General features: G+C 38.4%; 1 protein-coding gene across 7 annotated transcripts in view; it reads right to left on the bottom strand.

The window, feature by feature from the left end:
- Window positions 1–378: 378 nt before the first annotated feature.
- TBC1D24 (TBC1 domain family member 24) overlaps window positions 379–23,218 on the bottom strand; it is a 49,157-nt gene continuing 26,317 nt past the window's right edge. For 4 of the 7 annotated variants that reach the window (XM_074197423.1, XM_074197422.1, XM_074197424.1 and 1 more), the window contains 7 exons: window positions 14,820–15,843; window positions 13,949–13,966; window positions 11,542–11,700; window positions 10,142–10,205; window positions 9,023–9,118; window positions 8,505–8,727; window positions 379–7,555 (listed from right to left, as the gene is read on the bottom strand). In XM_074197423.1, coding sequence (XP_074053524.1) covers window positions 7,398–7,555; window positions 8,505–8,727; window positions 9,023–9,118; window positions 10,142–10,205; window positions 11,542–11,700; window positions 13,949–13,966; window positions 14,820–15,784 — 1,683 coding nt within the window. In that variant the 5' untranslated portion in view covers window positions 15,785–15,843 and the 3' untranslated portion in view covers window positions 379–7,397. Of the gene's footprint in view, window positions 7,556–8,504; window positions 8,728–9,022; window positions 9,119–10,141; window positions 10,206–11,541; window positions 11,701–13,948; window positions 13,967–14,819; window positions 15,844–17,240; window positions 17,364–23,218 lie in introns of all 7 variants that reach the window. The other 3 variants (XM_074197426.1, XM_074197425.1, XM_074197428.1) reach the window with 3 other exon arrangements.

The following is a 23,218-nucleotide window of genomic DNA, read 5'->3' on the forward strand; positions in this document are numbered from 1 at the left end:
GAGATTACAAATTAATTGGAAATTGGATAATCTAATCCTAAAAACCAAGGGGCTCAAAGAACAATTCATAGGAAACAATTGATAATTTCATGAAAAAAATGACAACGACACAATATACCAAAATTTATGTAATATAGTCAAAATGATACTTAGGGAAAAATTTATATCTCTAATTGCTTACATCAATAAAACAGAAAAAGATCAACAAATTGGGTATACAACTAAAGAAACTAGAAAAAAGAACAAATTAAAAATTCCCAATTAAACACTAAATTGGAAATCCTGAAAATCAAAGGAAAGATTAATAAAATTGAAAGAAATCAAAGAATAAGATGCAAACTAGTAAATAAAACTAGAAGCTAATTTTATGGGGGAAAAACTCCAATAAAATGGATAAACCACTTATTAATTTGATTTAAATTTCTAGTATCAAAAAATAAAGGGGTGAATTCACCACCAATGAAGAGGAAATTAAGACAATTGTTAGCAGCTATTTTGCCTAATTATAGCTTAGTAAATTTGATAATCTAAATGAAATTATTTATCTAAAACCATCAGCAAGCATTATCTATAATGGGAATAATCTAACAGCCTTCCCAATACAATTAGGGTTAAGTAAGGATGCCCATTATCACTTCTATTATTTAATATTATACTAGAAATGTTAGCAATAAGCAAAGAAAACAATTGGAGGAATTACAATAGATGATAAGGAAACAAAACTGTTACTCTTTGAAGATGATATGATGTATTTAGAAAATTCTAGAGAATCAACTAAAAAGCTACTTGAAATTATTAACAACTTTAGCAAAATTGCAGTATATAAAATAAACCTACCTAAATCATCAGCATTTCTATATAAATAGCTAACAAAGTTCAGTAGTAAAAGACAGAGAAATTCCATTTAAAATAATTGCAGTAAATATAAAATACTTGGGAGTCTACCTTTCAGGACAAACCCAGCAACTATATGAACACAACTCTAAAACATTTTTCATACAAATAAAATTAAATCTAAATGACTGGAAAAATATTAATTGCTCATGGGTAGGCCAAGCTGAAATAAAAATTAACAGTTCTACTGAAGGTAATCAATTTAGTCCGTGTCATACCAATCAAACTCCAAAATTATTTTATAAAGTTAGAAAAAATTAATAAAATTCACCTGGAAGAACAAAAACTCAAGAATATCAAGAAGATCAATGAAAAACATAATTGAAAGAAGGTGGTTTAGTTGTACCAGATTTCAAAGTGTATTATAAAGTAACAATTATCAAAATTATCTAGTATAGCTAGGAATTAGAATTGTAGATCAGTAGAATAGATTAGGTACAAATTATATCATAGTAAATGACCATAGTAATCAAACACCGGTAAGCCCAAAGATCCAAACTTTTGGAATCAAAGATTCATGATTTGACAAAACCTGCTGGGAGAACTGGAAAAAAGCAGTAGCGAGGTAGAGACCAGTATCTCACAATGTATACTGGATCTGTATCCTGAAGAGATCATGAAAAAAAGGTAAATGTCCCACATGTACATAAATATTTCCAGCAGCTCTTTTTGTAGCGGTAAAGAATTGGAAATTGAGGGGATGCCTTCAATTGGGGAACAGCTAAACAAATTATGATACATGTATGTGATAGAACACTATTAGTCTATAAGAAATCATGAGGGAAGAGATTTCAGAATAGCCTGGAAAGATTTGCATGAATTGTTGCTGAGTAAAATAGGCATAACTAGAAGAATGTTATACACATTAACAACAATATTGGGGCGGCTAGGTGGCGCAGTGGATAGAGCACTGGAGTCAGTAGTACTTGAATTCAAATGTGGCCTCAGACACTTAATAATTACCTAGCTGTGTGGCCTTGCAAACTCCATTTGCCTTGCAAAAAAAAACCTAAAAAAAAAAAATGGGGTGATGTTCCACCATGATGGACTTGTTCATTTCAGCAGTATAACAATCAAAGACAATTTTAAAAGACTTGTAATGGAAAGTACCATCCATATCCAGAGAAGGAATTTTGAGTTTAAATGAAGATCAAAGCTTTTTATCTTCAATTTTTAAAAGTTGTCTTATATATTATATCACTTTTTCTCTTTAGTGTTTTCTTTCTTCTATTTGAATCTGATTCTTCTCTCACAACATGTTCAATCTATGTTTAGCATGGTTATAAATATAGAGCTTATATCAAATTGCTTTCTGTCAGGTGGAAGGGAGGGAAGGAGAAAAATTGTAAAACTCAAAACCTTGCAAAAAAAGAATGGTAAAAGCTACCCTTATATGTAGTTAGACAAACAAATGTATGAAATATTTAAATTTCTAAAAAAGCATATAGAATTTTTCTATCAAATTTATGGATAAGGGAAGAATTTAGGACCAAAGAAGATGTAGAGAACATTACAAAAGATAAAATAGATAATTTTGGTTATATAAAATGAAAAGATTTTGCACAAACAAAGCCAATTCAACCAAAATTATAAGGAAAGCAGAAAATTAAGAGGGGGAGGAGAATTTTGCAATAAGAATCTCAGATAAAGGCCTCATTTATCAAATATATAGAGAATTGAGTTATATTTCTAAAAATACAAGTCATTCCTCAATTGATAAATGGTCAAAGGACATGAATAGGTAGTTTTCACACAAATCTGTAGTAATATTAAAAATACTCTAAATCAGTTTTGATTAGAGAAATGCAAATTAAAACACCTTTGAGACACCAACTCATATGGCAGAAAAAGAAAAATGTTGCATATTGAAGGGGATGTGGGAAAACTGGGACACATGATGGAATTGTGAACTGATCTCACCATTCTGAAGAGCAATTTGGAAGTATTCCCAAAGAGGTATAAAACTGCATACCTTTCAATCCAACAATACCACTATTAGGCCTGTATCCAAAAGAGATCATTAAAAAGGGAAAATGATTCACATATTCAAAAATATTTATATTGTGGTTGCTAAGAATTGGAAATTTAGGGGATGTTCATATATTGGGGAGTGACTAAACAAGCCATGGGAAATGACTGCAACGGAATATTATTGTGCTATAATAAATAAGTAGGATGATTTCAGAAAAACCTGGAAAGACTTACATGAACTGATATGAAGTGAAATGAACATAACCAAGGATCATTGTACACAATAATAATAATATGTGATGATCAACAATGAATGACTTTATTCTTCTCAGGAATGTAATGATATAAGATAATTCCAATGGACTCATGGTGGAAAATGCTATCCATATTCAGAGAAAGACCTGGTAGACTATGAATGCAGATTAAAGTATATTGCTTTAATGTGTGTATTTGCTTTTGGTTAATTTCTTTTTTTTACAACATGATTTACTTTATATGATTGCACACATGTAACCTGTATCACATTGCTTATCATTTAAGGAAGAAGAGGCAAGGGAGAGAGAGGAAAAAAAAATTTGGAACTCAACATTTTGTAAAAATTAATGTTAAAATGTCTTTACATATAATTTGAAAAAATATAATACTATTAAAAAAACAATATGGTAGGGGTGGTTAGGTGGCGCAGTGGATAGAGCACCGGCCCTGGAGTCAGGAGTACCTGAATTCAAATCTGGCCTCAGACACTTAATAATTACCTAGCTGTGTGGCCTTGGGCAAGCCACTTAACCCCATTGCCTTGCAAAAACCTAAAAAAACAAAATAAGAATTAAGCTGATCAGTGGAATAGATTAGGCATTCAATATAGAGAAATAAATGACTACATAAAGTTGTGTTTGATAAACCAGAAGGTCCAAGCCATTAGGGCAAGAACTCATCATTTGACAATTGCTGAGAAAACTAAAAAGCACTCTGGCAGAATGGCAACATCTCACAACATATATCAAGGTAAGTTCAAAGTGATTTACACATAAAAGATAATTTTTCATAATCAAATTAAGAACTCATGTAAAAAATTACAGGCCAAAAATATGGCTAAGGCAAGAGTTAAACAAGAGATAGAGGACCACGGGAGTGGAATACATAATTTTGATCACATTAGAAACATTTTGCAGAAACAAAATCAGTACAAATTAGAAGGAAAGAGGAGAGACTTAAGAACTGAAAGTTAAACTAATGGAAGACAATCCACAAAAGGAAACTGAGAGAGGTGTGTGTATGGGGGTGGTACCCAATGCAAGGGAATGGCAGAGGAGTCAAACAAGTCCCAAAGTAATGCAGCCAGGTGAGAAATGAGGAGATATTGGGGGTGAGAAATATTGAGGAGTCATGGATGTCACTTATATTTCTAGTTTGAGGGCCTGGGCTGATGGCAATGTTCTCTATAGATGGGGAGACTTTGTGGATCAGGCGAGATTTTCTGAGGATAGAGGAGATAAAGGTACACACATATACATACACACACACACACACACACACACACACACACACATTGAGAGTAGAGAAGCAGTGGACTGGAAGAAATTGAATAATTTTGACAGTGGGGATGTTAGAGGAAGCAATCTACTGGAGAAGCAGAGATGGAATGGGATCACTTGTGCACATGAATGGGTGAAGGAGATTACTGCAGAAGGCATGAGTGACTAATGTAAGATAAAGAGGGGAGGAGAGGGAGCTCTCTTAAATGACCTCAACTTTTCACTGAAACATTCATGAGGCAAGGTTCTCTGCTGAGAGATTAGGGGTAGATTTAGATTTAGATTTAGATTAGATTTAGATTAGGGGTAGATTTGAACAGAGAAGAAAAAACTGGAAAAGTTGCCATGATGAATGGGATAGTTAGTGTAAAAGGATTGCCTTGGTTCAGTGATGAATTTGTAGTGGACCTAATCAGCACAGGTTCAGTTTTTTGGTTTGTTTTAAATTTTCTCTGGCTTCATTTCTGTTAAAGCATGCAATAGATGGTAGGAGTGATACAAGGCTGAGGTTTGGTAGAGCAAAATATCTGATTCAATAAGAATCCAAAGGACTTGAGACACAGTGGTATAGGGTTGAGTTGGTTCAACAAGAGGTCAACGTAGGGAAGGGAGGAAAGTGTAGCCAGGACTGATACAGTGTTAAGATTGACTCAGCTTTTGGTTGTCTATCTCATGTTTGAAATGCTCTTCCTCCTTTCCTCAAGACTCCCCTTAAAGTCTGCAGGAAGTTTGGCTCAGTCTCTCCCACCCCTAATTCTATCTGAAGATTCCCTTCTATAGTGTCTCTGTATGGATCTTATACTTTTGGAGCTGCTTGTTTTCTCTCCCTTAGAATGTGAGCACCTTGAAGACTAACAGTTCTTTATATCCCCATTATTTAGCATAGAATAAGCACTGTATAAATGCTTATTATTCTGTGCTAGAGGGTTGTAAACTGGTTCATTTATTTTTATCTTTAGTGACTAGAACAATGCTTTACAAGCCATTGTTGGATTGAAATGAAAAAGCTCAACTCCCAAACTACTCTGTAAAAGGGCATTCCTACCTAAACTGGATTCAGTTTTTGAACCTAATCTCAATTTTTATTTTTAGGTTTTTGCAAGGCAAGTGGGGTTAAGTGGCTTGCCCAAGGCCACACAGCTAGGTAAATATTAAGTGTCTGAGGCCAGATTTGAACTCAGGTACGCCTGACTTCAGGACCCATGCTCTAATCCACTGCGCCACCTAGCCACCCCTAAACCTAATCTCAATTTTAATCAGGCCCCAATTGAAGACAGCAAAGATTTTCTTCATTCCACAAATCATCCTAGAAGACAACTGTTACTAGGTACCTCCGAGGTTTTAAAAAAAAAACCAAAAACAGAATTCGCAGGGGGAAGGGAAAAAAACCCTCTTTACCACAACTTAGTTCTAAAGTATTGGCAAATAAAGGGTTAAAATTCCAATCCACCCTATGCTATGTTCAGAGTTGGTGGCCAACTAGTCCCAAAAGATGAGGCAAACAAAAGAATAGTTAGACATGGCAGGTTCCAAGGGCATGCCTCCCAACAGTCTCCTTTGCTAACTTGTTTTGAACCACAAGTAACTTTGATTTTGATCAAGGTTTTATTGTATGACTAGATAAGCCTAAGTACCATGGTGCCTTCCCCCTTCCCAGAGAAGGGCCAGTGTAGGAGATGGGAAAACAGAGGAAACAATCAGTTGGGGCTCTTGATGAGACATCCAGTGAGAAGATGCACTAACTCTGATTTTCCTGTTGGCCTGGAATTGTTACCTTCAAAAGCACATCTATAACTTCTTCCTTGTCCATAGCGTTTTGCTGGCTTGTGGGAATCTTGGACAAGAGGCAGCGTGGGCAAAGCTCCCCAGAAGAGCTTCCTTTACATACCCAAGGATGAGGATCAGTCACCAGAACTTACCCTTTCTTACTCTATGTAACAGCAAAGAGCAAAAGAGCCACACGGGGGCACCAGAGTCCAAGGAGTGAGAGGAGAGCAGCAAGGCCAGGGAACCACTGGTTCTTTAGGTCCCAGTACATCCAAGGTTGGTGTCCCAGTACACCCCAAAACACCCATCCCTCATCCCCTTCTCCCAGGAAGAGGAGAAATCAGGGCCCTAAAGAAAAGACCAGTAAAAACACCCAGGCACAGAAAACCAAATTCAGTGCTAAGGAAGAGACATATACACATATATTGAGATTTTTTTTTTTTTAGGGAATAGAGGGACCAAGATATCTAGAAAAGGGTAAATAGGGACTCAGACAGCTATGGGGATATGATGGATTTGTGTAGACAGTGCTAATTCCAGCATCCAGGTTAATTCCATCCCTTCTGAGGATTTCTGTCTCTTGGACCTGAGCTTTCTCTAAAACTCAGGAAGATTGGGAGTATCCTATGATTTAAGAGAGGAAAAGGGTGACTCCCTTTGGGCTACATCTGGGGAAGCCTGGTGATCTTATGGGCAAACGAAGAGGAATTTATGCAAGGGTCTTTGTTCATCTGACTTGGGATTACCCTTAGAACAAAGGTCCCTTCCCTCACTCCTTCAGGAACAGTCAGAGGGCCTAGGCGTGATCTTGGAATTGGTTCACATAATGTCATCTTTGCCTTTTATCTGTCCCCCAACACCATCCATAAGCTCTGTCCCAAGAGGAGACAGGACCTTGGGTTACACAAGGTCTCTAAGCAGGTGGGGCAAGGCTTGAATCTGTCTCCAGAAATGATCTGAGCCCCCATAATAGACACCAGCTCAAAATAACCCAGTTCCTGAAGATGAAGAGAAGGGAGGTTTCAGGATTTCTTGACATTTCAGAGGGGTCACTTAGTCATCATACAAAGCTGAGTTGGAGGTAGACCCCTAAAGGATCACAGGGCCTGTACTTCTATTTAAGCTCAGGACCTGAAAATGGGGAAGTCAATCCTGGAGTAGCCTTCCTCCTGTGCTGGGAGCCCTGAATGTCCTTGTCTTCCTTAAAGGGACTGGTGAATGTGGCTGTTTCTACTCTTTTAGGTCAGCATTCCAGAAGCCCCACACCTCTAAGGAAGAGATGAGGAAGTTTTCAGAACACAGAGGCTCATTGTTAAAGGTTTCACAGTGTCCTGTGTGGCCTCGGTTCAGGTCCGCATCGATGTACAGAGCCTCACCACCTCCACCGCCTGTGAAGATAAAAAGGTCAGCAGCTCTAGGTAGAGAATAACTGCAGGCTATAATATTTACTTGGCAAATTTATCCATATAGCTTCAAACCATCACCATCACTTTGGGAGTGATGTACACAAAGTCCAACCTAAATCTTAGCACATTTCCAACTGCTAACTAGTCCTCTTCAATTGATTTGTTGGTAACTGAAAAGCCAGCATGTCTTTCATAGCAAATCTGATTTTTCTAACCTACCTCTGACCTTCCAGCACTTATGGTCTATGGCACAATAGATTGCATAATGTCTTGTTACTGTGTAAAAGTGTTGTTTCTGCCAGTACCAATCCCCCCCTAAACATTAACAAGGTTCTTCCTTGCCCTGCAAAGAGGCTGAGCTCAAGGCTAAAGATAGAGGTGTTCAACTGAGATTGATGGAGGACTACTGTGAGACAAAAAGGAGTACAGACTTAAGCTTCCCTCAAATATCATCACTCTTCCCAGAGTCCCAGAGCTTTAGTTATACCCAGAAAGGGAACAAGAAACAACCTCTGGAGTGGTTAGAATCTGGAAGGAAGCTAGGCCGAGTGCGCTTGGGGTTGTAGGAAAGAATAGGCATAGATGAAAAGGAACCTTCTGTGCTATTTTTTTAACCTGTGTGACCTTGGGTAAATCACTTAACCTCTCTTGGCTTCAGTTTCCCAATGGTAAAATGAAGGGTTTGGGTTAGATGAACTCTGAGGTCCATTCCAGTTCTAAATGTATGATCCTAGACTAAACTTAGAGGAAAAAATACTCAATTGATGTAGGCACACAAACATATTGTATGACTGGGTGGGGAGTGGGAGGAGAGAGAATAGCAGGGAAAAGAGGTCAAGGTTTAGGGAGGAGATAGGAAGGAAGGAAAAATATAGGGGGGGGTGAATCAAGGTTGGAATGGTAGAGGAAAATATGTAGAGAAGTATATCACCTATGATGATGCAATCATTGGATCCAGCCATGAACATGGATTCAGCTTTTGAAGGAAGATGGAAGTGCCGCGCAGACAAGAAAGGTGAGAGTCGTTCTGAGGAATCTGTGGAAGCTGTGCTGCTGAATGTGAGACCTGAAGTTGAGGGTTCTGGGGATGAATTCTTGGCCAGCTCTGGGTGTTTTATCACTACCCACACATAGCGTTGAATTTTTGGCTTCAGCTGTAGAGATAAAGTTAATAAAAGTATCAAGAGCGAAGGTCTGAGTTCTGAACAAGGTGCCAGGGACTAAGCAAGGAAAGTCAAAAGAATTAAAATGCTCACACCTCTCAAAATCATGACCTATCATCAGTGTCTATCCACCATCCTCACCAGTCTACTTCTCTTTGGGATGGGGCATAGGTGAGAGAATTCTCTGACCAATCAGACACATATTGTCCAAGAGACTGAACTCCCCCCCAAATTTTCATGCTTATTTGTCATCAGGGTTCTCCCCTTCATACTAAGGTACACTCACCCTAAACACAAAGCACTCCCCAGTTCCAAAGAAGCCCAGCTTGCCTCCAAACTTATTTCGATCCCTCCAGTCTGTCGACAGGTAAGCACCACAAACCTAGAATAAAAGAATGTAAAACTCCATCCTTTACTTCAGGCTGCCCAACAATTAAAATTCAACAATTTCCATACTTGTTATTCCACAGGTAAAAAGAAGGAAGCTCATAACTATCAAGAAAACTAAGGAGTCAGTCTGTACATTCCACCCAAAGGATCTGAACCCTCATTTCCCCTCAGAGTATAAATCCCTAGATCCTCTGCCAGTCCCTATAAATAGCTATTTTTTTTGAGTTCTCTAAAATGGGAGGAGACAGAGATAGAAGCTCCAGGCACCTGCTTCCAACTAAGACACAAAGAATAAAGTATATTAGTGTCAGAGGCGCATCATTCTGCAGACCCTAATGGTCAAGGTCCCCATAGTAACAAGGTAAGAATACTTTTCTCCTTGCTCTAGAACCTAATATCCTCAAAGCCAGAAAGAATCCCTAATCAGAATATGTTGATGGAATGTGATTTCTAGGATCCCAAAAAGACCTCTCTGTCAAAGGACATTTTTCCTGATCCCTCTCTATGCCTCCCAAACTACCTGTCAAAGCATTTTAAAAACACATTAAAATATGCCCCTTTGGCAAACATTGTTTCCACAAATACCCTTTCTCTAAACTCAGACACATAGTCTGAAACATCCCCCCTACCTCAGGAGTGGGGAACTTTCTTACTTCCAAGGGCCATTTGGATAGTTATAACATAATTTATGAGCTATATTTAGTCAAATATTTAATTAATTCACCATTAAAAAGCACCTAGATTTATTGAATTTGTGTTCCCTTCCCCACCCCTTATGGTGCTTTGGCAACAGCAGACAAATACAGCCTGTGGACCAGAGGTTCCCTGTTCCACATGTATATTCTAGGGGTACCCTTTCACCCAGAGGCTCTAAGCTTCCCCCCCCCCCCCCCCCCCCCCCCGCCATTTCTCTCAATCCCTTCTTATCACTCATAGTCATTAGTAAAATCATGAATTAAGTTTAGAAATATCACCAATAAGAATTGTATCCAAAGCCTCAGGTCTCTAGCCTTACCTCTTTTGTTGATGTCTTGAGGAGAAGGAGAGTTGGCTCATGACCATCACAATGGTAATAAAGCCTGAAGGCAGAAATGACCCAAGCTGTAATGAAGGGGATAAGGAAGGAGACTCTCCCTGGGGGTGGAAGGGGTTAAGGGGATGCCTATCAGGGAAGGAAAGAGGTCCAGTTTTTCTCTCTCACACTTCAGATCAAAGTGACTGAGAAATACCATCAAGGCAGATAACAGCTCTAGTCAAGCTCCTCTAGATTCCTCCTGTTGACAAAACTACGTAGGTGCCATAAGGGACACAAGAGAAATGGGATACTGGTCCCTGCCTAAGAAAAACTTGTACTTTGCTTGAGGAAACAGCGTATGTGGAGGAAAGAATTACAGTGCAGCAAAGAAAGAAAACAGGTGTGGACTGAACCGATGCCAACTATGTCTCCCCTCCACCCTTCCTGGGGCCTCGGGCTGGAATCTTCTTAAGAGGCCAGGCCTGGCACGTGCTCCTCTGCAGTGGTTGGAAATGACTAAGAAATGTGGTTCAGGGTGCGCAGTGTCTGACTTGGGGCTGGCAGATGTTGCTTATGGGAAGTGGCCAAGGCAGATTGTTGGCATCTCCTTTCCTAGAGCATTTTGGACTACAGTCATAGTATCTCTGCTTTGGGAAGGGCTAGCTATGGTACTGTCAGCACAGTTCCCTCCTCTACCTGGTAGCTTCTAATCCAGGAGTTGGCAGTGACCTAAGACAGGTAATAAACCCTATCAGTAAACCCCTCCCATGGCCTCAGGGCAAAACAGAACAGCTGGGTTGGAGAAGCCTTTTGTGCTAATATTCTAAAAGAGACCAGCAGCTAATTAATACACTTAATCCACTATAAATTGACTCTCTCAGGCTCCTGGTCAAAAGGAATGGGGTGGAATTAGTTATGCCTTGTGGTCTGAATGTTATTCTCATTTTTACTAATTATTCAATAAATTTCTCAAGGGCAGAGACCATCTTTATCTTCTCCTTTATCCATTAGATTTCTGGTTCAAAGAAAGGTGTAACAGGAACCCAAGAATAACATTTGAGCTTAATCACTTTAGAACAGTAAAGTCTAAAGTCAAAGAAGGGAAAGACACTTTGATTCTGGATAAGAAGCTCCTGAGATTTCTATAACCATTGATAGGAAGGCCTCACCCCAGGAAAGTGGGTCCCCAGGAAACAAGGAAATGAGCTTCATCCTTTTCAGTAGCCTAATTACATATCAGTTTACCCAGGGAAGTATGGAGGAGTCAAGGTCAGGGCCCCAGTTTCCCCTCCATGATATCCCTTTTCATGTTCTCTGTAGATGAACTGAATGAAAGAAAAACCATTCAGATCTCTAGCCCAGGGATCCTACATGGGCAGGGTCTGGTCGGATAGGGTTACCTTGTCAGGCTATATCCATGTTGCATAGTAGAGAAAATCAGCAGGGGTTGGCAGAGAGCAAAGCGTTCAGGGAGCCATGACCAGATGTCTCGCATCTCCTTCACAGAGACAATCTCTGACTGGAAATTCTCAGCATCCACAGCCAAGTGCACAAACTGCCTGGGGGAGTGGGAGATGAGTTTAGAATTCCAAGGTGGTCACACTCCACGTGGCCTCCTAGACACCCACACCAGGAAAGAGGAGCAGCACTGTGGGACCTCAAATGTGGGAGTTGTGAAGAGGTGGGAGAAAAGTGACAGTCAATGTTATAGCTAGTTACTGGAGGTACTTGGCCCTTCCTGGGAAAGAATTCAGCCTGTGTCCAAGACAAGAGGCCTTTCTTCCCTTAAGGTTTCAAGGCAAGAGTAACAGGAGTTCTGTCATCATATATTTGTACAGGAGGTCAGTTTCTCTGGCTTTCAAGAACAGAACCTATGCTTCCTGTTCATATGGTAGTTCCATGAGAATACAGAAGAGTTTAAACTGTTGGTAGAATTAAGTTCCTTGAAGTCAAGCACTATTTAGTTTTGTTTATTTGTTTTGTTATTTCAATCCATCTGCATAGTGACTGATACCTAATAAGGCATTAGCAAATGTTGAATTGAATTAAGATTTTCTAACTTAAACAACTTTCCCCCCCTCCCCCAACTCCATGCCACTGTGCTGAGGGACTATGTTCAGGAACACATGTCTCAGATTTCTTTCAAAATGTACTGCTCTTTCAAGACTACAGCTGTAATTCCCACTTGGAAACCAGTCTGAAGGACCCTCCACATGCTTGTATTCCCAGAGTTGAAATTCTTCCCTTCTTATGAACTTCTCTAAGGTGGCCTCTACTGCACTGCCAGATTTAATATGAAAATTGAAGAGACAAATCTTACTTTTCCACTCATCCAAGAATCAACAAAACTTAGTAAGCATTGACTATTCAGACAAGTAACCTCAACAACTTTGTCAGTTCAGGGAAGGACAAATCATCTCCCTGAATGCTAATTTCTCTGGCTTGGAAAGTGAATTCTCTAAAAGGAATAGGCTCAGTAGGAGGGTAAGTAAAGAACTTAGAGCTAGGATATGCAAAACAACAGGGGGAAAAGAGGAGAAAAGTGATGAAAGAGGATTGAGAGACCAAGGAGACCTTAGTCTAAATACAATCCCAATGGAAAGACAATCAGGAGCTGGACTTTCTCCTCATTCTGTTGTGTCTTTCACTTGAGATCTCTGAGCCTGTACTCATTCTCATTCTCCTGCACAATCTAGAATACTGGGTTTGCCTCCCAGAGAGGAAGAGAGCACTGAAACAAAGTGGACAAGAAAGGTACATAGAGCCCAACTCCACCCATTCAGTCTTTGGCTTAGAGAGTGTTTTCAGTCCAGCTTGGTCTGGGACCCACTTTCACTTACCTACACCAGACACAATCTGACTTTGGCCTGCTATATTTAACCAGTCTACATAGTCACTTATTCCTTTGCACAACTGGCAACTGCAGTCCATATAAAGAACTTGTTATTACAAAAAGTTTTGCAAAAAAGTAAAATTAACTCACACATCAGTTCACATCCATTGTTTCACAAAACTTTTTTTAACTTTCTACTCTAGAACCAGAGAACTATGGTAATGATATATTTCACACGGGAATCAAATAACTGGTGCTGTCTATAACTAGGCTGTGGATACCCAACATTTATGGAATTAATCATAGGCTCCCCTCTTTTCTTCTTACATTAACAGGGATCCACATTTCAAACAAGGGGTCTAATTTGGATTTATGCTTTTGGCATTAAAGTTTGTATTGTTTTCATAGTACATTCTTTGGTGCTTTGGGGACCAGAATTTGAGATCATACATAACCTCAAAGGAAGAGAATCTTAGTGCTTTGATATTTCCAAAGACTGATGGGAAGCCACAAAGTTCACTGTTTTACACAGGCCTGTCCATTTTGTCTGTGTTACTTCATATACTCTCACCTACAGACCTAGAGTGTTTTCATTTTACACAAAGCAGAACTGGGGGTGTTAAGGTGACCTAGCTTGTGTTGAAGTTTTCACCCTTTGGACCATATTTACAGGTTCCCTGGACTGCTTTCCTCAACTCCCAAGAATCAGTCCCACACCAGCAAGGCAGGATTCAAGAGTCAGGCAAGCACAGTGTAGAGAGACAGGCAGATGCATCAATAAGGCAAAGTCCCAGAGTTAACCAGGCCCAGATAGCATCAGTAAAGCAGGGTATGGAGAGTCAGCCAAGCATAGGACAGACACACATACACACACTCACAGACAGTTGACCAGACAGCACTAGTGAGGCAGTATGTAAGAATTATCAGAAAGCAGACAGGCAAGAGAAGTAGGAAGATTGAGTTTCCACACCTACCTTTGAGGAGATGAAACACTAAAAAACAGGAGGAGGCAGTGGACATGGAATTAAAGAAAAAATGAGACAGACAGGAAAAGATTAACAATAAGTCCCTAAATCCACAGTATGCTCTTTGCAGAGGCCTAAAGAGAAAGATGTAAACGTATCATTCTTTGAACCAAATTTTCCCGAAGTCATATACAAGGACAGCCCTTGACAGTATAGGAATTTAACTCTAGGCTACCAGCACAGCAAGGTTGACTCCCAGTCAGTACCTTTAAGGACCTTCTGCAGGGAGGAACATGGTTTGTTTAAGAAACAAGAGGGAGTATAGTTATGGGACCAGAGTATGAGGGCCACTAATGCTCTCTAGCAGCTGTAGTAGCTTCTGATTAACCTGAAAGGCAGTTCAGTCTGAGTAATGAATGGAGGTACCTTGGATTGTTCCCTAGAAACCAGCCCCATCACTCAAGTTCAGATTAACTTCAAGTTCCCAATAGATGGGAGAGGTCAAAGGTTGTCCACTGTCTCCTTGTACCCCACTCCCATCTTCCTCCCCCAGTTGGGATAGACCTCTGGTCATCACTTTCATAAAGATGATAAACTAATGATTTTTTATTCAAAGGGCCTTGGAATTGAGTTTGAATATATACCCAATAAACTTCAGATTTGATAACAGAAGGACACTGAGATAAACTCATAGTCCAGATGCACACACAAAATAATTTTATACATGCCTACTCCTCTTACAACTCAAGTTTCCTGGGTTCAGAATATAGGTATCAGTGTCACATTCTCTCAAATGTCAACCTCTCCTTATTTGAGAGGGAAAGGAAAATGCTGCCCTTAGCTTTGGGGTATGGACTGAGAACCAAACCAACTACCTCACCTCTTATTCTGGACAGTGATGCCTTTCTGTTTCAGCGCTGTCTCATTGGCTAGTTGCAAGAGCTGGATCTCCTTCCGGGAGAAGAGACGGATGGCAAAACATCTGTCCAGCAGCTTCTCAGAGGATATTGTCTTTTCGATGTCTCTGACAAACATACGGATATCGTGCTTCACATTATCTGATTCTATGGGCTGCAAAGCTCGTGCCTTGCCATAGCACTTGAGAATTGCCAAAGCAACTCTATAGAGCACCTTGTAACCCTCAACCAGGAATACATCAAAGACTCGGGCAAAGTAATTGAGTGGCAGATCCCCAAACAGCCACCGATTCCAGTTACTATAGACCTGTAATACATCTTCTGATGATTCTACCACCAGTCTATGGCCTGCCTGGCAGTATTTGTTGGCAAGGTCCCCAAATGTCATACAAGAAGACTCAAAGGCAAGGAAGCTCTGGTCAATAAACCTCTTGCTGGGGTCATTGCAAGCCAAGATATGACAGGTTTTCTCAAAACACTCTGCTTCATCAATGCTATAGTGTAGAAGCAGGGCAACAATGGCTGGCAGTGTTGGGCAAAAGGAAATGTCAGGAAACTGGTTAGCAATACACAGGAGGATCTTTCGAACAGCTTCTTCTCCCTGTGGATTCAGGCAGTAGCTTGGGACCAGGCTATTGTCCACAAATTCAGGCAGAGGGAGGTTAGTGCTGTTGTGTTTGCCCACAATCTTTCCTACAATATCACTGTATACACTGGCATCTGGTGTGACTGTTCGACATGGAATGTCCTCAATCAGCCTTTTGTAAATCTTCCCCCTAAGGGTGTAGCTTCGGGCCCAGTAGCCCTGGCGGGCCAATTGTTTTATCTCTTGGAAGTCTGTGCTTAGCAACTCCTTGGGTCCCATGTCTGGGATCATAGCTTCCATCTTTTCTGGATCCACAAAGCGATTGTACTCTGGAGTATCCATGACTTAGAGGAGTTCCACAAAGGTGGCAGTGACCTTATCTTAGTAGCACAACCTTGCACCTGGAGAAGTAAAAACAATGGTTCTAAAACTCCACAAGATTTTTTTCTTCTACTTGCTCCACTGTACAGCCCACACATTTTTTTGAGGGGGGGATTTTAAAAATTTGTTTATTTTAATATGAGTTAGATTTTTAAAACATTTTTTAAAAAGGTGGTAAGTGATTTGCCCAAGATCACACAGCTAGGCCAATTATTAAGTGTCTGAGGACAGGTTTGAATGGAAGTCCTCCTGACTCCAGGCTGATGCTCTACCTAGCTACCCCAAAAGATGACTTTAAATTGAGCTTTAAACCTTCTAAACCCCCCAAAAAGAATGTGTGTGTGTGTGTGTGTGTGTGTGTGTGTATGCTAAGTCATTTATTATTTGAGCCAGTATATTTATGAATTGGTATAAAGAACTCCTAAGGGAGAAAGCTCCCTTTACCAATTTGGATCAATATCTTCTCTGCAATTTATAGTCTTAGAGGTTTGCCTATAACACTGGAAGGCTAAATTATGGATTATGTTAAGGATTATGAGTCAGCATTTGACAAAAGGAGGATTTAAAGTCAGATCTTACTAACTTCAAATCTAGTTCTCTTATCACTCTATATGACAATGCCTCTCATATTTATAAAAATTTTCCTAAAAAGTACAAGGAACAGGATAGAGAAAAAGGGCTGTCATAATCTCCTCTGCAGGTAATTGAAGAAAACCAGAGAAAATACCTCACTTGATTTAGTATAAAAAATTTCATTAGGCAAAACGATGCTTATCAAGTTGTTAGTTTGTAAACTAAAACATTAACTTTATGTGTTCTAGAGATTCGATTATTTAGTATCCAATCAGATAAGGAAATAATTTACATCTAGATGTGTAACATTTAAATATACTGAACTTTAGGAGCATATAGATTGATTTCAACTTGGATTGATCAAATGATCATTGTCTAACTTCTATTTCATTTGGTATAGATTTAGTGCTTACTTTATTCCATCCATGAGCTCTACATCTATGAATAATCAAGCAATTAGTTTTGGTCTGGGAATTATAGAGTCACATCTCTTAGATTTGGAAAGGGATATAGGATTAGTGATATCACTCCTCAAACTATGGATGTCGCTGAATATAACATGCTAGATTATACAAGATGACCCTTGAGTTTTGCCCTGTTTGTGCACAGAAAATAAAGTCTTTCTCTCTAAAAGGTCTATTTCAAGTAGGAGAAGTAGACATCTTTCACTACTCTTTCCTAAATTCCTAGTAATCTGGTTTCTGTCCCCACCACTCAGTTGAAACTATTCTCTTCATACTATTGTTCTATTAGAAACCAGGAGGGATGGGAATTCAGGGAAGCCTAGAGAGATTTGCATGAACTGATGCTGAGTGAGATGAGCAGAACCAGAAAAATACTGTACCCTCCAACAGCAACTGAGGGCGATGATCAACCTTGATGGACTCGTTCATTCCATCAGTGCACCAATCAGGGACAATTTGGGGCTGTCTGCAATGGAGAATACCACCTGTATCCAGAGAAAGAACTGTGGAGTTTGAACAAAGACCAAGGACTATTAACTTTAATTTAGGGAAAAAACTGATATCTTATTGTCTGATTTTGTTATCTCTTATACTCTATGTTTCTTCCTTAAGGATATGATTGCTCTCATCACATTCAGTTTGGATCAATGTATATCATGGAAACAATGTAAAGACTGGCAAATTGTCTTTTGTAGGGGGTGGAAAGTAAGATTAGGGGGAAAATTGTAAAACTCAAAATAAATAAAATCTTTAAGTACAAAAAAAAATGAAGGAAAAAAAGAAACTATTCTCTTCAAAGTCACTAATAACCTCTTTAATAACCAAATCCTAGGGGTAGCTAGGTGGCGTAGTGGATAAAGCACCGGCCTTGGAGTCAGGAGTACCTGGGTTCAAATCTGATCTCAGACACTTAATAATTACCTAGATGTGTGGCCTTGGGCAAGCCACTTAACCCCATTTGCCTTGCAAAAACCTAAAAAAAAAATAATAACCAAATCCTATAGTCTCTTATCCACCCTCATACTCCTTAATATTTCCGAAACACAAAATTACTGAGACTTTTTTTTCCTTCTATGGAATCTGTGACACTGCCCTCCTAGATTTCTTCTTTCCTCTGATTATTTCTTCTTGGTTTCTTTCTTTCTTCTTGCCTATTAAGTAAAGGCAATTTCATCTCCTAGGGTTTAAATTATGATCTTGACTTCCAAATATATATTCACTCTGACCTCAACCCTGAGTTCAGGCCCTACATCTCAAAATGCTTTCTAGTTATCTCCATCTGGATGCGCCAATACCTGAACTACAGCACTTCTAAAATGATATTTTTGTTCTGTTTTTGCTGCAGGCTAATTTTCTCATGATGATAAACAACATTTTAAGTTTTATATAGATGTCCACTAAGTGCTTTGCAGTCATTATCACCTCATTTGTATCCCACAATCATCTTGAGTTGGAATCATTTTCATTTTAGATATAACAAAAATCAGGCTCAGAAAGATTAAGTGACTTGCCTATGGTTATTCAACTGTTAAGTGTCAGAGAGAGAATCTGAACACAGGTCTTCCTGACACCTTCTCCAGCATTCATTATACTACAGCCTATCCTAACATGTTTATTTTGATGGCTCCAAAAGCTCATCTGTGGATCTCAATAGATACAGATTGCAAGCTATGAATACCATCTTACCCTATGCAATTCTTGTGTTCTTTTATAAGTCCTCCATAGAAGATCTGTCCAGCACTGTCTTTTAATATTTCATAGACAGCAATACAACATTTGGACTATCTAATGTTCTCCATCATAACTATGTTCTTTTTTGTCACATATATTTATCTTTTATCTTTGACTCTACTTGCTTGTAAGTCTCCATTGGTAATATGACTCAAGGTATTAACACCAATTATATGGCTTTATATTGTCTTTTAGATGAAATATAACTTTGATTACTGATACTGTGGTATTATTCCTTGATTTGCTACCACATATCACTGGGATTTAAAAGATATGCTTTGGCAGTAGGGAGCAGCCTGTTCTGAAAACTGAAATTGTGCAATTTCCCAAATATGATCTAACAGCTCATTTATTCAACATGAATTTATTAAATGCCTAATACAGTTAAGGCATGGTGCTGGTTGACAATAGACATATACAGATAAAATGTAAAACAATCTCTGCCCTCAATAAGCTTACATTCTACTTACATTCTCCTATTCAGTTCTAGGTCTGACTCATAGTCCATCTGGCAGCACCTATTTAATGCAAAGAATTACTCATCTAACTTTATAAATCTGGGTAATGTACATTTTTCCTGGGTAGAAACAAAAATTTCTTTAAGGTGATCTAGATTCCATGGAGGAGACCCTGTAAAATTCTGGGTACAATCTGTACAATGTTATCTATAAAGAGAAGCATTTTGGATCATCTCACTATCCCCAGGAGTTCCCTCTTCTATTTGAGCTTTGAACAAAACAGAACATCTTTCTTGACACTGGAGTACACCTTTGTGGAGAACAGGTCTATTTGGACAATCACTTGATCTTGACAGAGGATAACTGAATAAAAAGACTCTTGGTGGTTATAGCTATCAAGGTATCTTGAATGATCTTGACAGCAACTTGTGAGAGGAGTCTTTAAGGTTTTTTTTTTTTTCCCTATGGAGTCAAATTTTTTTTTTGCAAACAAATCAATATACAAAGTGGGATTGTGTATTTTCTATATCCAATCATTTGTATAACTGAAGATATAATGCATTAAGATGAATCATCTTCTAAGCATACCTATTCCATCTTCATATTTCCCATCCTTGATGCATAAATGAACCAATCTTAGAAAGATCTTAGAAAGATGAGAAAGTAGGTATATGAGTTGGTAGTTAGCAATGCCTTCTTAGTCATTCTTCAAAAAATTTCATCTATTTCATTCTTTTGTAATTTTCTTCATTGATATCATTACGAAAAAAATCCCTAATTATTTTTAAAATTATATTGCCTCCAGAGTGGATTTCTTCTAAATATTATTTGATCAGAGGGGCAGCTAGGTGGCACAGTGGATAGGGAACCAGCCCTGAAATCAGGAGGACCTGAGTTAAAATCTGACCTCAGACACTTAATTGCCTAGCTGTGTGACCTTGGACAAGTCACTTAACCCCATTGCCTTAAATAAGTAAATAAAATTTTTAAAAAATTGTTATTTGATTAGGTCCAGCCACACATCCTAATTTAATTTTCTATAATGCCATTTCTAATTATTTATTTTCTTCAGTTTTTTATTACCTCTACCTCTTAAGTACTTAAAAGGCACCAACACAGCAGTATCCAAATATTAGGGTTGTACTCTTCCAGATTAAGAGAAAAGATCATCACTATTGAAATTCTGGAAGATTGGTTCATCTCAAATTTATTTGTTGTCTTCCTTCCAGCTTTATCTACAAATGTTCTTGGAGTGATCTGGTTTAGTTGGGTCTCAAGCCAAATTTTCTGAAGGCTTTTTATCTCTTCATTGTTATTTTTTTCTGTTAAATAAAATAATTGTTCTCTTGTTCTCCCTTTTCCCCCCCTCCCTTATTATCTTCCTTTCTAATAGTTTACAAATAAGCTAGTATTCTGATGTTGCACTGGGCTGCCATGTCTCTGAATGGAAAGAGGCTCTAGTGTTTGTTGATTAAAAGTAAATGTAGGGGCAGCTAGGTGGTGCAATGGATAGAGCACCGGCCCTGGAGTCAGGAGTACCTGAGTTCAAATCTGGCCTCAAACACTTAATAATTACCTAGCTGTGTGGCCTTGGGCAAGCCACTTAACCCCATTGCCTTGAAAAAAAAACTACAAAAAACAAAAACAAAAAGTAAATGTAAAACATTACCTGTACAAAAATATTCACAGCAGCCCTATTTGTGGTGGCAAAGAATTGGAAATTGAGTGAAAGTCCATCAATTGGGGAATGGCTGAACAAATTGTGGTATATGTATGTTATGGAATACTGTTGTTCTATTGGAAACTAGGAGGGATGGGAATTCAGGGAAGCCTGGAAGGATTTTCATGAACTGATGCTGAGTGAGATGAGCAGAACCAGAATATTGTACACCCTAACAACAACATGGGAGTGATGATTAACTTTAATGGACTTGCTCATTCCATCAGTGCAACAATCAGGCACAATTCTGGGGTATCTGCAATGAAGAATATCATATATATTCGGAGAAAGAATTGTGGAGTTTGAACAAAAACCAAAGACTATTACCTTTAATTTAAAAAAAAGTTATCTAATTATGTAATTTGCTATCCCTTATACTTTATTTTTTTTTCCTTAAGGATATGATTTCTCTCTCATCACATTCAACTTAGATCAATATATATCATGGAAACAATGTAGACTAATAGACTGCCTTCTGTGGGGAGCAGAAGGGAGGGAGCAAGATTAGGGGGAAAACTATAAAATTCAAAATAAATAAATAAATTAAATTAAAACATTTAAAAAAGTGAATGTATTATATTGGTTAAATCTCTAATAGTCATAATGAAAGAAACAATTTTACTTTTATCTGTTTCTCATTTTTTAGAGGCAACTGATTATCAGAATGGGTTTGGAGTTGTATAGTCATAACTCATTTTTGTCCTTTTTCCCCCAATCTGTTAATTTTGTCCTTAGTTTTAATCAATGGTCTGAGACTCCAGATAGATTCTGAAATTGCCTTCATAAAAGTAAATTGTCATTTATTGTCTATTAGGATGTAAATTTCAGGATTTTTGTTGGGATGTGAGGTGTATATGTGTATTCTTCATGTCTATACTATCTTCCAAGGGCAGCTAGGTTGGCAGCTAGTGAACAGAGCACTGGACATGGAGTCAGGAGGATAAGAGTTCAAATTTGACCTCAGACACTTGACTGTTATGAGCTGTGTGACCTTTGGCAAGTCATTTAACCCTGATTGCCTCGTATCCCACTTCTGGAGAAGAAAATGAGAATGGTGACTTATCCCTCTCTCACTCAAATCCAATTCAGGTAATTGTCATGTATCATCTCCCTGATGTCATGCTCTTCTTAGAAAATGAAGAGCAAACATTACCATAGTATCTTCCAACTTAAAAATATCAATTTTGTTCTATCATCAGTTATTTTTGGATATAATATATAAAATGAGCTCTTTCAGTGAACAAATAAAGAGTTAAGAAACCCACCAGACATGTGAATTATGACTGCCAGAATATTAAACATTATGCACTTGTAGCCCTCCCCTTTCTCTTTTCAGAAAAACCAAGATTAGGGCGGCTAGGTGGCATAGTGGATAAATCACTGGCCCTGGAGTCAGGAGTACCTGGGTTCAAATCCAGTCTCAGACAATTAATAGTTACCTAGCTGTGTGGCCTTGGGCAAGCCACTTAACCTCGTTTGCCTTGCAAAAACCTTAAAAAAAAAGAAAAAGAAAAACCAAGATTGACCAGAATAATGACTCATCATTTGGATTTGTTTTAGTGTTCTTTTCATTTACATTATTGTAGTCATCCTATGTATTGTTCTTTTGGTTTTGCTTACTTCATTCTGTATCAATTCATATGAATCCCATTTTATTTGATTTCTTCACATTCAGTTTTACAGCAAAATAATATTTCATTTTTATTTAATATATACCATAATTCATTCCATTACAGTTGCTGGGCACTCACCTTTCTTCCAGTTTTTTTACTACCACAAAGGGGTTGTTCCAAATATATACATATGGATATATGGCTACCTTTTTCGTCTTTTACCTCCTTTCAGGGTGGGCATAGGTTCAAACTGTTTTCCAGAACAATTGGCCCAATTCACAGCTTCAACAGTATATTAGTATCTTTCTTTCCATGGCTCATTCAGTATTGACTATTTGTCTTTTAACATCTTTGCTAATTTGCAGTTTGAGATGAAACCTCAGAATCATTTTAATTTGCATTTGGCAAGGCAATGGGGTTAAGTGACTTACCCAAGGTCTCACACTAGACAATTATTAAGTGTCTGAGGCCAAATTTGAACTCAAGTCCTCCTGACTCCAGAGCTGGTGCTCTATCCACTGTACCACCTGAATAATTTGAAATTCTTTTGAAAATTATTTCAAGTAGGAAATTACTTCAATTCTCTTGTTCAAGGAAGTATCAAATTACATACAATACATATGTATGCCTAACTACAGAGGGGATTTCTGAGTTACCTATAATCCTTTGACCTCCTTCATTTCTTAATTTCAAACCATAATTTCTAATATATTTTTGCCATTCTCCACTTTTGTCCTTCTTCTCACTGAAGTCATTAAATGTCAAGTTATATGTTGACTTGATTTGGAGGCTCTCATTAAGTTCTTTATTGAATTTATCTATTACCCCCTGCTCTG

Source organism: Macrotis lagotis, chromosome 8, assembly GCF_037893015.1.
Source record: "Macrotis lagotis isolate mMagLag1 chromosome 8, bilby.v1.9.chrom.fasta, whole genome shotgun sequence".
NCBI lineage: Eukaryota > Metazoa > Chordata > Mammalia > Peramelemorphia > Peramelidae > Macrotis > Macrotis lagotis.